The sequence below is a fragment of the Rhinichthys klamathensis genome, unplaced genomic scaffold, assembly GCF_029890125.1.
Source record: "Rhinichthys klamathensis goyatoka isolate OS25496 unplaced genomic scaffold, OSU_Roscu_1.1 h1tg000347l_1, whole genome shotgun sequence".
NCBI lineage: Eukaryota > Metazoa > Chordata > Actinopteri > Cypriniformes > Leuciscidae > Rhinichthys > Rhinichthys klamathensis.
This window is the reverse complement of record NW_026606859.1, coordinates 649789-665557: the sequence shown is the minus strand read 5'-3', so window position 1 is coordinate 665557 and position 15769 is coordinate 649789. Positions and strand designations below refer to the sequence as shown.

Genomic DNA, 15769 nt, shown 5'->3' with positions numbered 1-15769 from the left:
TTTGTGACACATTAGTATTATAAGAATTGTGAAGATTCTTCTCTTAAACAACCGACGAGATTAGGGTTTCAGATGTCTCTCTCTGAAGACAAAGGATCATAAACCCAAAGCCCCGCCTGTAAACTTCCAACCCTCTAATTGGCCAAGCCAACAGGAAGAGGATGGATTTCTCCGAAAGTGATAAATGACGCCTCTCCCCTTCGCTCGCTCTCTTCCTCCCGTGTTCTCGTGTCATGATGTAACGTCTCGCCTCCGGGCGAGTTCTTCGCCTTTCTTTTATTTGTTTCTAGTTTAGTTTGTGTTTTTCAGTTGTAGATAAGTCTCTGTGTTTAATTCCAATCGACGATTGGAAAGAAAACCCGTGACATATCTCTTCAGCAAATCCATCTACAAGGGACTTTTAAACGAGCGCGCGCTCGCTTTGAAGGAGAAACACGCGCACGTGACCGCGTGACGCGCCGGACCGAGCGAAGCACGCGCTCCTTCGCCAGCCATGCACAAATGGAACATTAACTCCTCGTGATTCCTCCGTTCTACGAAGTGAAACGAACTCTGCCGAACTATTTCCTCGGGTAACGTCACCTCAAAGACGTTAAGCCTTTCAAACACTCGCGCCGAATGCCAACGAACGCCACGTGATCCCCCATGGAACAAAGGCGCCACGCGCAAGCGGCCAACCATGCACGCGCCGGGACGGGCCGTGCAAAAAACGCTGCAGCCGCGCTCCACACGACGCGCGCAAGCAGGACAGGACCTTCGTTCAACATGCAGGCCGCTCAAGGAACGCAGCAACACATGAGAGAACCCTTCCACATGCAAGTAAATTTGGGTTACCCTGTTTTCAGAGCATTAAGAATGTGTTTTCGTGTTGTTATCAGAGAGGTGAATGTCTTCCTGCCAATGAAATTCTCCCAATTTCTCTGTTCTCTCTCTCCCCATCCCCTTTCCTCTCTCTCTTACTCGCTCACGCGTGTACGTTATCCATTGTCCAAACTTTATGCATTTCTCGTTCACTGATGTCTTATTGTATTGTTCATTGTTGTCTATGTGTTTGTAAATACATATATCCCATGTAACCGTAGTAAATACATAAGTAGTCATGCCTCTATTAAATTAATTATATATTCATTAGATTGATGTGCTGTTTCTTTGCTCAATTTCAAGTCACTTAAGTGCCAAAGGTCTAAATGCTACAAGCTTTACGAATTACAGATACTTTAAAGAGTAACGTTAACGTTATGTGTTGATGGGCGGGAAACCCAATTCTTCTGGCCAGAGAATTGCGTTTCCTGACATCCTATAAAGTAAGATGATATTGTGGATCCCACAAATATTATCCTGACAATTGAGCTAATTAAATTTTACCTGTCTGTAAAACGTGATCTATGCAATCAACTTGTAGTTAAAATGCAAGGATACACGTGTGCATGCAGGTAAAATGATAGATCCTCCCCTAGAGGGAGAGTAAATTCAATGTAAGATTGATCTAATCCAAACATGTATGAATAATTATTAATTACCAATTATTAATTAATTTATGCAAATTCCCCACGGATTAGATCCGCCCTGAATCCTTACATAAAATGGTGGAGAATGCGGGCACATTTTAAACTTGTTTTATGAGCAGAATCAGTTTTCAATCTATGTCTATATTGTGATTTAATATTGTACGTGCGCCTCGAGTGAGCGAACGCAATGCGAACTCACCGCTGCAAAATAATGTCTGACATTCCGTTTGCCATTGTTAATAACTAAAAGTAAACTGCAGTTCATAGTATTAAATTTGTCCCACAAAAGACGAAAAAAAACCTCTTTTGAACGACGACATTTTTAATGTTAAACTCCCCTGTCCGAACGATGTTCTTCTGTCAGGGTGAAGACAAGATTTAGTGAAACGATGCTCTTTCACTATTCTTAAAAAGGCCTTATTTTATAATCGTTAGATTAACGATAAAAACTCCTGGTTAAAACATTGACTTAGCTACTCAATTGTAAAAAACCGAAAAGCATATTATCACAAGTGCTATTTGATATATGCTTGGAGTTGAAAACAGATGAATAATTCCTGTTTTCTCTCGCACAACGCAGCGACGAATCCTGCTAGATGTGCTTGTAAAACATAGCACCGAGAAAAAAAAAATCCAACACTGAAAGCATTTTTCATCATATATGCTATTTGATAAATGTTATTTGGATCCGAAAAACAGATGCCTAATTCCTGTTGTCCACAATTTACGTGTAGTGCAGCCAAGAAATCCTGCCACACACTTGTGTGAAATATAGCATCGGAAAAAATCCAAAACCTAAAAAAACATTGTAAATCATAAAATGCTATTTGATAAATGTATTTGTATCCGAACGACAGACGTGTAATTCCTGTTGTCCCTATGTGTGTGTGTAGGAAAAATCCTGCCACGCCGTTTTGTGAAATATAGAACCGGAAAGAAATCCGTCGATATTTAAATTCCGCACTATTTCGGATTGATGCAGCAATTGAGGCGTGTAATTCTTTGCACGTCCTCTGAGACAGTCACATGGGAAAGCAGGCGGGTTGCAATGCTACTGCCAAACGCTAGGGCGCGCCCTTGAGTTTCCCAGTATCAGACGGCCTCCACGTCCTGACTTTACCCTCCATGAGCGAGATGTCGCCATCGTGTGGACAATGGTAACAAGGTCATCCTTTCCTAAATAATTTTCTCTCAGCACCATTTCAGATTGTTCCAGTGAATTCCTGAAATTGTGTTTCTAACTTTCAATGCATGTGCAAGTTCCAGTTTTAATAACATGAATTCACTACTGACTGTGTACATTTATTTTGAATTTAGTTCAAACCACGTTTGAATTTAAAATTCAAAAGTAGGTATTAGCAGTTTCTGATGACTAATCAAATATAATGCCAACCTTCAATTTCCTACACTTATTCAAATTTGGTTTGAAACAAACAAATTTCAAATTAATTTGAAGGAAGTCTCCGTTCCTGTCGGGAATGGTTTTATGGCTTTATTTCTATATTTCCTTTTTCAAATTATTTTTAGTAATTTTGATTCGATACGTTGTGACAACTGTATCCTTACTTTCTAGAAGTTACTTAACATCTATGCATATGCTTGATTTGAATTGTAGTTAAACCAGTTTGAATGCAATTTAAATCAAGGTCTCTGTCAGCCAGATTGACCACTAGGAGGAAGTGGCCCAAACACGCCACTGCAGCTTGCTTCCTCCTGTGCTCTTCCTGCGACTCTAAAACTCTCCTCCGAAGGGAGACTAGGTTATTCTGATAATTAACATTGTCATAATTCCCTTTTGTTTTTACCATAATTTTAGTAAAGCCGTTGCCTTTGATTTTTCAAAAAAAAAAAAAAAGACACTCAATTTGATTTAGATAAAAGAGCTTTAATTCACGTTGAGGTTCAATTGTTCTTCATCCTGTTTTGTGTTTGTAGGTAGAAATCTCTCTCGGGCTGTGGCGATTTGACAGTCAGCTCTGCTCGGGGTCCGGCGGGTGGTTCGTCTGATCTGCGTCACCAGCACTGACTGAGCACGGGTCTCGGACTTTCCTGTATCTTTCCCTTCGTGCGGCCCGCAACACGACATTACCAATTCGGCACCGCCGGTTGTGTTCCAGGTCAAGTTGCTTGAAAGGGCGCACTTAGGTACAGATGCACCGAAAGGCCCGGGACACTGCTGCCAAGTGTTTGGGGCGACAGATGGACCAACCACGATGCTGACTTCGAGCGGAATGACCTCATTTCACCCCAGGCAAACTAGAAAAAGGTATTAAACCCATCCACTTAGTATTGGCCACAGAATCTATGAATTCCCCCGGTCATTGAAGTGTGTGGCTCCCTTCTCCTCTCCGAGCCACAAACCGCAGGCTTAGGCCTCCTCTTCCCTTGTAACACTTCCTGTGTACTATTGACGCCATTTCATTACAGAACTTTCCATCTTTAATGGTTGCATGTTACTTCAAACTTTGCTATCTTGCCACTGCTCTTTTCTGTTATGCTCTGTTCCTTTCAGTTCACCTAGAAGACAGAGCCTATCTGAGACAACAAGGAACGCTGAATAATAGTTTGACAAACCAAGCCGTTAGCATCCACAGGTGACCACTAAGCTACCGCCCTGTTAAATTTTATTCAGGCCCATACTGAACTACCTAAATTGTCCCACCGAATGATTTAACTGTCTGCATCAGTTAACCAAAATTTTCATACACGGCATAGCCGGTATTATAGCTCATTAGACATAGACGAACTTGCATTGGTCTCTCTGTGTGTGTTGTGTTCCTCTCGCCCACAGTGAAGCCAGTTTGTTCCGGTCCCACAACCCGCTGGGACAACCTCGACACATGGCTGACGGCCATGACGGCTAACTTCCTGCCCGAGGGCGCTAGTGACTCAGAGCCTCGAGCCAAGAGCATCGCAGACGTGGACAAGCTGACGGCGCACAACCCAAGCCAAAGCTCCCACGACAAAGACCGGTCAGACACGTCAACCTCACTTGCCAGCTCATCACACAAGAACGTCTCCACGAAAGGAGCCGCATCGCCCTTGAGCACAAAGTTGCAACGCTAAGGATGCAAGCCGAGGATGACAACGACCCCTAGCTACAAGAAGGAAGTGGAAAGACTTCAAACCGCCCTGGCTAACCTTCATCGACACAGACCGAAGTGAATAGTCAGAGAAAAGAACCAGAGAGGAACTCGACGAGAAACTCCGACAAAGTGAAGCCTCTTGCAAAGAGCAGAGACCGAACTGAAAGAGACTCGAAAGCGCACGGCCTGCCCCCACGCAATGCCCACTCAACGATGCGTGAAGGTCCCCTCAGTAAGAATTCCTAAAACCCCAAATTCCTGAACTGCAAAACCAGAAGACACACTGCACGAACACCGTGCAAGACTCAGCTAAAAGGTCCTTGATCAACATCGGACATAAAACTTTTAAAAGTAGATGAAAGTGTGCTCAAAGAGTTGCAAGACTCTGCGTCTGTAAAATTAGAATTTTACTGATTTAAAGGAATCTTAGACAGACATGTAAGCCTCAACGGCCGACAGACTATGCACGACTCTTTTGAAACAAACGGTTTCTAGATGTTGAGTAAATCGGCACCGCTAAACATTAGGTTCCATGACAGTGAAGAGTTACATAGAACACCAGCTCCAAATAGGGTATACGTTACCTTGACGCCAGAGTGTAGTAAAATCACCTGAGTTCTAAACTACCGTTAATCCACGGGCGTGCACTTGATCATCGCGATCCAACTAAAACAAAACGTGCAATACGTGTTTCGATCGCTGGCTTGTCTAAATGCCGATAAAACAATAGCTGGAATTGACATCTCTACTTCAAGTAAAAGAGCCTTAGATTCTCAACTGGTATCAGTAACTTCAGCATTAAAGCGTAAGTCTGTGTGAAAAAGGTATCATCTCAGCAGCTTGTAATCTGTTCCGATATCCATTCCGCTTTGGTTAAAAAGAAATCCAAATCGCGGTATGACTAAAACCTGTTTCTGACAAAGAAAACTCAGAACAGTGTTATCTATGTAGACCCGGGTGATGCTCCCCTTTCTACGATGTAAAGGCCCTCAGAAAAAAAAAGAAAAATAAATTTGTTGCTAGATTGATGTAATTCACCTAAATTTTGGCTGCATCTACAAGCAGAAAGCTACTAAGCGATCAAACCAAGTCACGTGCTGAAAAATCAGCATTTATGCACGAGAAGAAACGTAACTACATACGCTTAGACAAGCGTTGACTTGCAGCAATTCTATTTCCTTACTTTGTAAACAAATAGAATAAGTCATGTAAAGTAAAGAGCAAAGTTCCATTAGTACAATTAGCAAATGCCAAAACACATCTGCAGTTTACTAAATGGAACATCAAGTTCTTGAAAAACAAAGTATAGGCGCCTCCCGTTAACCCGTTAAAACGTGTGTGATTCATGTAAAATGTACAGACATTCTTCAAGTACTGTTGAATTGTTCTGACATGCTCTGGTTCCCATGACAACCACTTGCCACAGGAAGTGTTAACTCGTAATGTCACTTTTGTAAACAAACCAGCCTGGGTGGCTAAGCTAAACCTAACCTAGCATCCAGCTAACTTAGGCTAAGCTAAATCTAACCTAGCTCCCGTACAGCATAGGCTAAGCTAAATAACTTCCACAGTTAGCAGCTAGCATCATTTACTTGAACCCTTGATCACCGCCTGTGTTCCACAGGGCAAAGTATTCTAGAATACTTTCCTCAACACCAGTTAGGGTTTCTAATTATCCACTTTCCGTGTTTGCAATTCTTATTAGCTAAAGTTCACCTTCACTGGTTTAGGAATACTCCTTGCTAACCGTTGAAGACTAACTTCGCAGATCCCCTGTCAATTAAACTTGAGTTTAACTACATGTAAGCTGCGTAACTAACTACAGAAGAATTTGTATAACCATAGGAATTTTCATCTGCATGTTGACTAAACCTTTGGAGGGACACACACGATGTGGTTTTGAACATGCAACCGCTACAACCCACTATAAAGTGTTGATCAAAGCAAATCCAAAGTTTAGTCCCTAATGCCACTGATTATTCTCGACTTCAGATCATTCCTGTGTTTGATCATTTTATTCCATTTTGCTTTAATTTTTATTTTATTTTCCTCATTAATTATTTCATTCCTTTGACCTTGATAATAATAGCAAGCAGCTATTCCCTGGTCTATTAGGTCATCTATATGATTTAATTTTTTTTTGTTTGCCTCTCTTGTCCGACTGTGGTTCCATCTCCTATAGGGCCTAGAAAGGAAACAGACCCCCTTATTTGTTATTTTGGCTTAATTTCAACCAGTGCACTCGTTTTGTGACCCTTCAACACCACTACTAGAGTCCTGAGGATTGACAATAAGCAGAATTTAAATAAGAAAGCTGTCCTTTTCTCTATTATAGTTCACTTCGTCGAACCATCTCTAAGTCCAGAGAAATAATTTAGTCATAAGATCCACCTTACGTCATTTATTTCATCTCGGCTATGTCCTTTCCAGGAAATACCATCGGAACCACACAAAACTTAGCCTAACAGTCACAGCTAAGATAAGGACACAAGAGACACTTAGCTTTATGCTAAATGCTTAACTTACCTATTAAGCAGTAGTTCTGAACTTTTAGGGCCACGCATTAATCACTCACAACAAGTGTGCCAGAATGCCACAGAGCCCCTGCCTAACCGCTCATCAGTAACGACACCAGCCCAGACGCCAAGACTTCTGTAAAGCCTAATCAAAAAGGGGGTGGCACGAAAACTCTACCTAACCACCACCAGAGACATTGATTTGAGCCTTGAAGGCCTGCTAGACACTAGCTCGAACACCACGCTAATGTCAGCCCAACTCTCTGAAAGACTCAGTGCTACAGCTGAGCATCAAAACGAACTCTCAAGTCCCAAACATGTGAGCTGAACGTGCAATCCTACAGCCAAAACAACATTTGGCTCAAAACAGGTAGCTTCCGTTCACCCAGTGTACCGATCACGCACCCACTTCTGATTGGCCAAGTTCTGTTAAATCGCTTTGAGCCTTTAATAGACCCTAAACAACTGAACGTCTGAGCTCAAGTTCAAAAACCCCTCCCCCTCCAGTCACACAGGTCAAGAGAACCTAACTGGCAGGTCACAGAGGTCACAAGAACTCCCTCAGCCAGCCATAAAGGCACAGCCTCAGCACCAAATGGAGATGTGAACTTGCTACCCTGCACCTTTCAGCTCACCAAAGACTGTGACTAACCAAATGAACTTTGAGACAACCACCTCTCTACCCCTCCAACCACCCACGACCGCCGTCTGCACCCACCGACAACCGGTGCCTTCAGCCAACCTGCGTCGACAAGCACATGCTGCGTACACTAAACAACATTCAGCGTTCTGCACCTGATGCCATCACCGCGCCACAGCTTGTGATGCCACAGTGCAAAAGGGGGGTAATGCCAATGTATGCCGCTGCACGCCGCAGCACCAGAGACACTTGCAAGACACTTTTTCCTCCCTTTCTCTCTTTCTCTCTCCCTTTCACTTTTACCAGGATGCGGCTGTGCCTCCAGCCAACCAGAGGGCAACCGCACTCGGACATCTCACCAGGTCTGGCACCAGGACTCCTTTTCTGCCGGACCCGCACTCAGAAAGTGAATGTGCCACCTGATCCTTACAACGCCTACAGAACACACTACCCCAGCGTAACAACACAATACAGCTGGGTAGGTGCCGATGGACAAAGGACTCCCGCACTCACGCTGAGACCGTGGTTGAACACATGCTCAAGCAACTTGAGAAAATGACTGTCACGAGCACTCACAACAGAGTGCATCCCTGCAGACCATCGACAAGACACTGAAGGGAACTGTGGTAACTTTCAACACTCACAGCGTTGAACCCCATGCACTCCAACACTCACTCCATGAAACAGCTGTGTACTGTCTTCCAGAATGACTGTGCTCAAACTCAGCTGGTAACAGCCCTGATGACAAACCTGCTGCAGGGGGTGAACTCCTCCATCGACAGCCTCGCCAGGGGTAGAATTCCACCGCACCTGATACCCTTAAGCCTCGTGAAAACCGTACTGGCGTCCGCCATCACCACGCCACGAGTACAAATACACCTTTCCTACTCTCTGGGTAGTGCCATCCCTCTCTGCGCCGACTACAAGCAGAGAAGTTGGGGGGTTTTCTCTTGAACTTGCCCATCATAGAGTCAAGCCGAATCTACCGGCTCAAGAACATTGTCACGGTCAGATTTTGAAAAGTAACATTCACATCAAGATCCACACGCCGGACGGGGTTGACTGCAACGACGGCAACACAAAGCCGTCCTAAGCTCCGAACCCGTACGTGTGCACATTGACCAAAGAAATTCACTATCTCTGCCCTAACAAGCCTCTCCTCAGAGACAACACTGACGGAATCTGCGGGCTGCAGATCAGCGACAACCGCTGCCCTGCCGAAGCCAAGCTACGCACTCAAGGCATCAAGACCCAAGCAGAGAGTGTAAGTGACAGGCGGCTCGCTAACCCTCCTGTGCGCACAGCTGCACTCACTTACGACCAGAATGACACCGACACCTGTGTCACCTTGCTCCACTAGAGCCTGTGAATCCAAGCACCGGAAAGTGCCATCCCTCACCTTGGCGACCTGGCATGGTACCATCTTCCATGCAAAGAGTACAAATTAAAACTGGAAATCCCATCCTTCTCCAGGTACCACACTTTCACCCTAACTCCAGAACGGGAGTTGTGGTTTGCGAAAGGGGGGTGATCCCAGCTAATTGACATTGCTCCTATCGACACAGCTCTCCAAGCTTTGTCTCTACTACCCATTCTGACTACCTCACCTGTTGTCCGCGACCGCAGCCGACACTGCACGGTGTACCTCTATGGTAGTCAGACACACCCTGACACTGGGCTTGACCTTCATCCTATACAGGAGACTCAACGAGATACAAACATCTTCAGCCAAGCTCACGAAAGGTTTCGGACGAAACCCGCAAAAAGGGGGTGCCAAGTCAGAGACCAGGCCAGAGGCCGCTTCGAACCTCATAGAGCTGAATCCTCAGCCCTAATAACCACCTGCTGCATGAGTCATGATTCACCTGCCACCCGTCCATTGTGATGATTGTTGTCCGATTAAGTCCACACAGGGACTTCATCAGACAAAAAGGGGGACTGTAAGGACTGGGCCAGGGTGAATCTGAATAACTAAATACCTTCGTGCTAAAATCCCAAAGCCTTTAGCCCCAAAAGGCCTGGAACTTGAAAAAACACACACAAACACACACACACACACACACACACACACACACCTCCCCCACAGCTGACACCCACACTCAGGACAGAGCGTGGTGTCCGCTTACAAGACATTAAGACACTTTATGACATTTTTGTAATGTCCCAAAGGAACTTCTTTTCTTTAAAAGACATTCAACCAGATATATTTGATGTGTTTTTATGTGTGTCCATTTGCCCATGTCACATTGGAATAACTGTGATTTTATCATTATGCATTTTTACATTTAACTGTCTATTCCCAGTATTGTTATACTGTTCTTGGTCTTGTTTTAATTCTCATGATCCAGCGGAATTAATCAGATACAAGAAATTACAGTAAAAGTTATGATTCTATGTGCACCAGCTTTTGGGGACAGTAAGAACCAAAACTTAACATACTGTCAGAGCCTGGGGCCTTAGATAACAGCATTTACGACCGCACCAGGAATGTCAGAGAAGTGTCTCTCTCTCTCTCTCTCTCTGAATTCTAACCAAGGAGGAGAAATGAATCCTGTATTCATATATATATGCTATTATATATCCACTTGAGAATTGTATGAACGATGTATCTAAGTTCCCTATTTCATGAGTTGCCTTTCGGTGGTTTGGTCTATGTTTCTCGACAAGTCTTAATTGAATAATGTTTCAAACTTTGCCAACTAATGTTTAACCAAATCCATTTGTGGCAAGTTTGGTCTCGATAAACTCCAATCTTCGTTCCCCATTTGTTAATTGACATTACATTTTGCTGAACTTTGTGACACATTAGTATTATAAGAATTGTGAAGATTCTTCTCTTAAACAACCGACGAGATTAGGGTTTCAGATGTCTCTCTCTGAAGACAAAGGATCATAAACCCAAAGCCCCGCCTGTAAACTTCCAACCCTCTAATTGGCCAAGCCAACAGGAAGAGGATGGATTTCTCCGAAAGTGATAAATGACGCCTCTCCCCTTCGCTCGCTCTCTTCCTCCCGTGTTCTCGTGTCATGATGTAACGTCTCGCCTCCGGGCGAGTTCTTCGCCTTTCTTTTATTTGTTTCTAGTTTAGTTTGTGTTTTTCAGTTGTAGATAAGTCTCTGTGTTTAATTCCAATCGACGATTGGAAAGAAAACCCGTGACATATCTCTTCAGCAAATCCATCTACAAGGGACTTTTAAACGAGCGCGCGCTCGCTTTGAAGGAGAAACACGCGCACGTGACCGCGTGACGCGCCGGACCGAGCGAAGCACGCGCTCCTTCGCCAGCCATGCACAAATGGAACATTAACTCCTCGTGATTCCTCCGTTCTACGAAGTGAAACGAACTCTGCCGAACTATTTCCTCGGGTAACGTCACCTCAAAGACGTTAAGCCTTTCAAACACTCGCGCCGAATGCCAACGAACGCCACGTGATCCCCCATGGAACAAAGGCGCCACGCGCAAGCGGCCAACCATGCACGCGCCGGGACGGGCCGTGCAAAAAACGCTGCAGCCGCGCTCCACACGACGCGCGCAAGCAGGACAGGACCTTCGTTCAACATGCAGGCCGCTCAAGGAACGCAGCAACACATGAGAGAACCCTTCCACATGCAAGTAAATTTGGGTTACCCTGTTTTCAGAGCATTAAGAATGTGTTTTCGTGTTGTTATCAGAGAGGTGAATGTCTTCCTGCCAATGAAATTCTCCCAATTTCTCTGTTCTCTCTCTCCCCATCCCCTTTCCTCTCTCTCTTACTCGCTCACGCGTGTACGTTATCCATTGTCCAAACTTTATGCATTTCTCGTTCACTGATGTCTTATTGTATTGTTCATTGTTGTCTATGTGTTTGTAAATACATATATCCCATGTAACCGTAGTAAATACATAAGTAGTCATGCCTCTATTAAATTAATTATATATTCATTAGATTGATGTGCTGTTTCTTTGCTCAATTTCAAGTCACTTAAGTGCCAAAGGTCTAAATGCTACAAGCTTTACGAATTACAGATACTTTAAAGAGTAACGTTAACGTTATGTGTTGATGGGCGGGAAACCCAATTCTTCTGGCCAGAGAATTGCGTTTCCTGACATCCTATAAAGTAAGATGATATTGTGGATCCCACAAATATTATCCTGACAATTGAGCTAATTAAATTTTACCTGTCTGTAAAACGTGATCTATGCAATCAACTTGTAGTTAAAATGCAAGGATACACGTGTGCATGCAGGTAAAATGATAGATCCTCCCCTAGAGGGAGAGTAAATTCAATGTAAGATTGATCTAATCCAAACATGTATGAATAATTATTAATTACCAATTATTAATTAATTTATGCAAATTCCCCACGGATTAGATCCGCCCTGAATCCTTACACAGTGATAACATGAAAGTAGTACAACACAGTTCAATAATATTGTTGAATATTAAATATCCCCAACTAAGCAAGCCAAAAGCAAGGCGACAGTGGCAAGGAACCAAAACTCCATCAGATTGGATGGAGAAAAAAACCTTGGGAGAACCCAGGCTAGTCAGGGGCCAGTTCTCCTCTGGCTAACAATCATAGGGTTTTAAAGAAGCTTTACAGTAAGTGCATATCAGAAAGTACCTGGAAAAAATACATTTAGTTAATCATGTAATATTTAGGGGATAACATATCGCCGGCGTTGAGTCGTCTCTTCGCAGGCGTTGAGTCGTCTCTTCACAGGCGTTGGTCTTCTCATCACAGGCGTTGAGGCATCCGAAATCCCCGTGAGAGGCAGGATACCAGGATATTAATTAAACTAAACAGCTATCTCTGAATTCAATAATGACATGCCTTTAACTGAAAATTGAATGTTTAATCTTATTATTATACATTACTGACTCTCTATCCTCCAATTTGATACTGTTAAGTGCTTTTTTGTTACAGTATATTTTAATCTTTGATAACAGTAGGTAATAAAAATACATCATGTTAGCTCTGGTCCAATTAAAAAATATAAACAAATAGAACTCAGGACATTTTTGTTCGTGTAAAATATACCTCATTGTCATGTTCTAGACTTGTTATATCTAGCTTTAAATTAAAAAAATACCCCCTTAATATTGTGGCAGCTTTTTCTCCGTGGTATCGAAAATGGTATCGAATATCGATATTTTTCAAGGTATCGTATCGAAGTTAGAAATTCTAGTATCGTGACAACACTAATCTCCACTGTAAAGCGGATGCGCCTTTAGAGAGAAATGCACCTTTCATATGGATTACATAATCAGAAGGTATTTGCTTTCGATTTGAATTTGTTCGTTTAAAAGTGGACATTCCAAACTTTAGCCTACATAGGCTATATTTTGTTTCAGTTCATTTCTGAGACATGTTCCAGTTCACGGAGACCATGAAAGCGCGCCTGATTGTTTTCTTTTATTTTGCAAAAGAAGAACGTTTTCTTGTTATTGTGAGTTTACACAAATAAAAGGAGTTGCGGATTATTATTATTTTCTGTATGACCATAAATGATAGAGTATTTTAAGTAGTTTCCACTGTTGACGGGAAAATGCAAGTGTTCGCGCCCGCGCCTCCGTGCTATGCAGTGCACGCTCCGCACAAACCCTTGGATATGCGTCAAAATCTTGTGTTTATTTGTGATAATCTTAGCCCTGTATTATTATTGTCTAACCTGTATTATGAATGACATTTGACGAATTGCTTTGTTCCTTTTTTGGATAAAAGCGTCTTCTAAATATGTAGCCTAATAAATGTAGCTTAATAAATGTAATAGGCAATAATAATAATAATAACTATTATTATTTGCGTTTATAACTATAAATGATTTCACTTAAGACAGTAATATGTTTATCATAAAATAATTGATGAATGTATTATTTTTATATAACCTTTTACAGTTTTGGAAAATGAGTTTGTGTTATATTTCTTTTTTTGTATGAGAAGTCTTTTTTTTTTTGCTATTCTATTATAGCCTACTGAGCTTTTTTCTCCCCCCCCCCCCCCCCCATATGTACAAATCTGAGAGCGTGGATTAGGATATCATGGGTATAGGCCTACAGTTTATTAATCCGTGGGCACGATTTGTTAAACCGATCGAGGGAACAGTTTGCACTCAACCGTGAGTAGGCTAGGCCTACGGTTTATAAACTTGAGGGGACGGATTGCAAAACCGTCGCCACAGATTTTTTTTCATTTAGGCTATTTTATTTTTTCACAGACGCTCCATATTATCTAAATGTTCCGGGTCAAAATGAAATGCAGAAATCAAATTTTGCAAAGTTGTAGGCCTATGTCAATTAGGCCTATTTGATTTTCAATTAAATAAGCAATAGGCTATATAAGGAAACGTTTCACCAGTCTAAAAACTAATAAAGAAGAAAGCATGTTTTTCGTTTTTCATACGAGTTAAAGGAAAAACGAATGGACGCAATAGCCTACACGGACCCCAAACACACGCGCCTTCTAAGTCAGGTGACTGTAATTGCGCAAAAACTGTTTCCATTGCAGTTTTGCGAAATATTCCTTTTTCGAATTGCCTGAAAAACCACCTCATGCGAGCGTAAAAACTTTTTTGCGATAAATGGGAGTTTTTGCGAAATTGACGTGTTTCCATAGAGCGTATTTTTAATTTGCAATTTCAATTTGCGCAATTTGAAGGGTAATGGAAACGTGGCTAGTGACTGCTCGCTGCTCGGCTAGTATCGATACTTCGGGAAATTAGTATTGGTACCGTTCAGATATTTCAGTATCGATATTTATCGAAATATCGATATTTTGACAACACTACGGGCTACCAAAATCTGAAGAGAGCTATCTAAAATCTGAAAAGTGCTACCAGCGATTTTGAGAGCCCTGTAAATCTACCCGAGTTTTTATATCAAGAGAAAAATATCCCAGGATAATAACCTAGCATCTCTTGAGACTCCCCTGCTTCACAGCACAGTTAATGATATGCGTAAGCCCCGCCCCGTCTTAATCTGATTGGTTACCTTAAGGTAGTTTGTGACGTCAGAAACCCCAGCGCTTTCAAACCGTGTTTTTGAGACTGTCTTTGGTTCACTGCAGTTTTAAGGAGAAAATACTCAGCAATGCTGTCGAATTTACACCTAAGTTACACATTTTTAATGATGGAAAATGGATTTTCACCACAGGCTGACTTTAAACATACTGCCATAACACCATATCTCTACAGAAACCTAACCTACGGTTGTGCTGGATTCACAAGTGTGTATAACCGGTGTGTGTGTGTGTGTGTGACAATGTTTTTCAATTCACCAAGTCATTCGGTTTAAAAGATCGCGGATGTTATTACCCTTCAGTGTTTATATGTGAACGCTCGCGCTGCTCGTCACGTGAGCGGATCGTCATACTGAGATCACGAGGGTTTAATAATCCTGGTTTAATCAGGCAGTTTCCGAAAGATTCGCCTTTCGGGGTTTATAATGCAGAGCTGGAAATGAAACTCACCTCCGAGTATCTGTGTGAAAGTGTCTCTGTGGAGATTCCTCAGGTGTTTACAGAGCAGCTCCACCTCAGCAGGAACTCTGCCCCCGAATACACTCACGGAGTCGTTCATCTTATTCCCGGAGTCGCTCATCTTCTGTAGAGACGCCGATGAGGAGATGGAACACTCTCTGGCAGGATCCTAGACGAGCTCTCCTTCTCCTTCTCTTGTTTACTGGCGATCCACTCTTTAGCGGCATTATCGCCACCTACTGTACCGGAATAATTAAACTCGCATGTGTCTGAAGTTTAACATCTGTTTCCTTCTCGGCCTTCTCCAGTTCACACACACACACACACACACACACCCTCATAGAGCCTCGTGTTCAGCTCTGTCCACACTCAGATTATTATAATCTATAGACATGTAATTAGTGTTCTGTAAAGCTTTCTGTCCAAACCTTTTCCTAAAATATCCTCATTCTTCATTCTGTCCTTCCCTTTCTTAAAGTGACTAAAAGAATAATATCACAATTTGATATATTTCCTACACATAAAAGGAACATGACACACCACACACATCGCATACTCAAT

At 42.6% G+C, this 15769-nt stretch overlaps 1 protein-coding gene across 1 annotated transcript in view; it reads right to left on the bottom strand.

Annotated features, from left to right (window-relative positions):
* Positions 1-15308, bottom strand: part of commd5 (COMM domain containing 5) — a 30979-nt gene extending 15671 nt beyond the window's left edge. The window contains exon 1 of the mRNA XM_056272714.1: positions 15200-15308. Coding sequence (XP_056128689.1) covers positions 15200-15308 — 109 coding nt within the window. The remainder of the gene's footprint in view (positions 1-15199) is intronic.
* Positions 15309-15769: the final 461 nt, after the last annotated feature.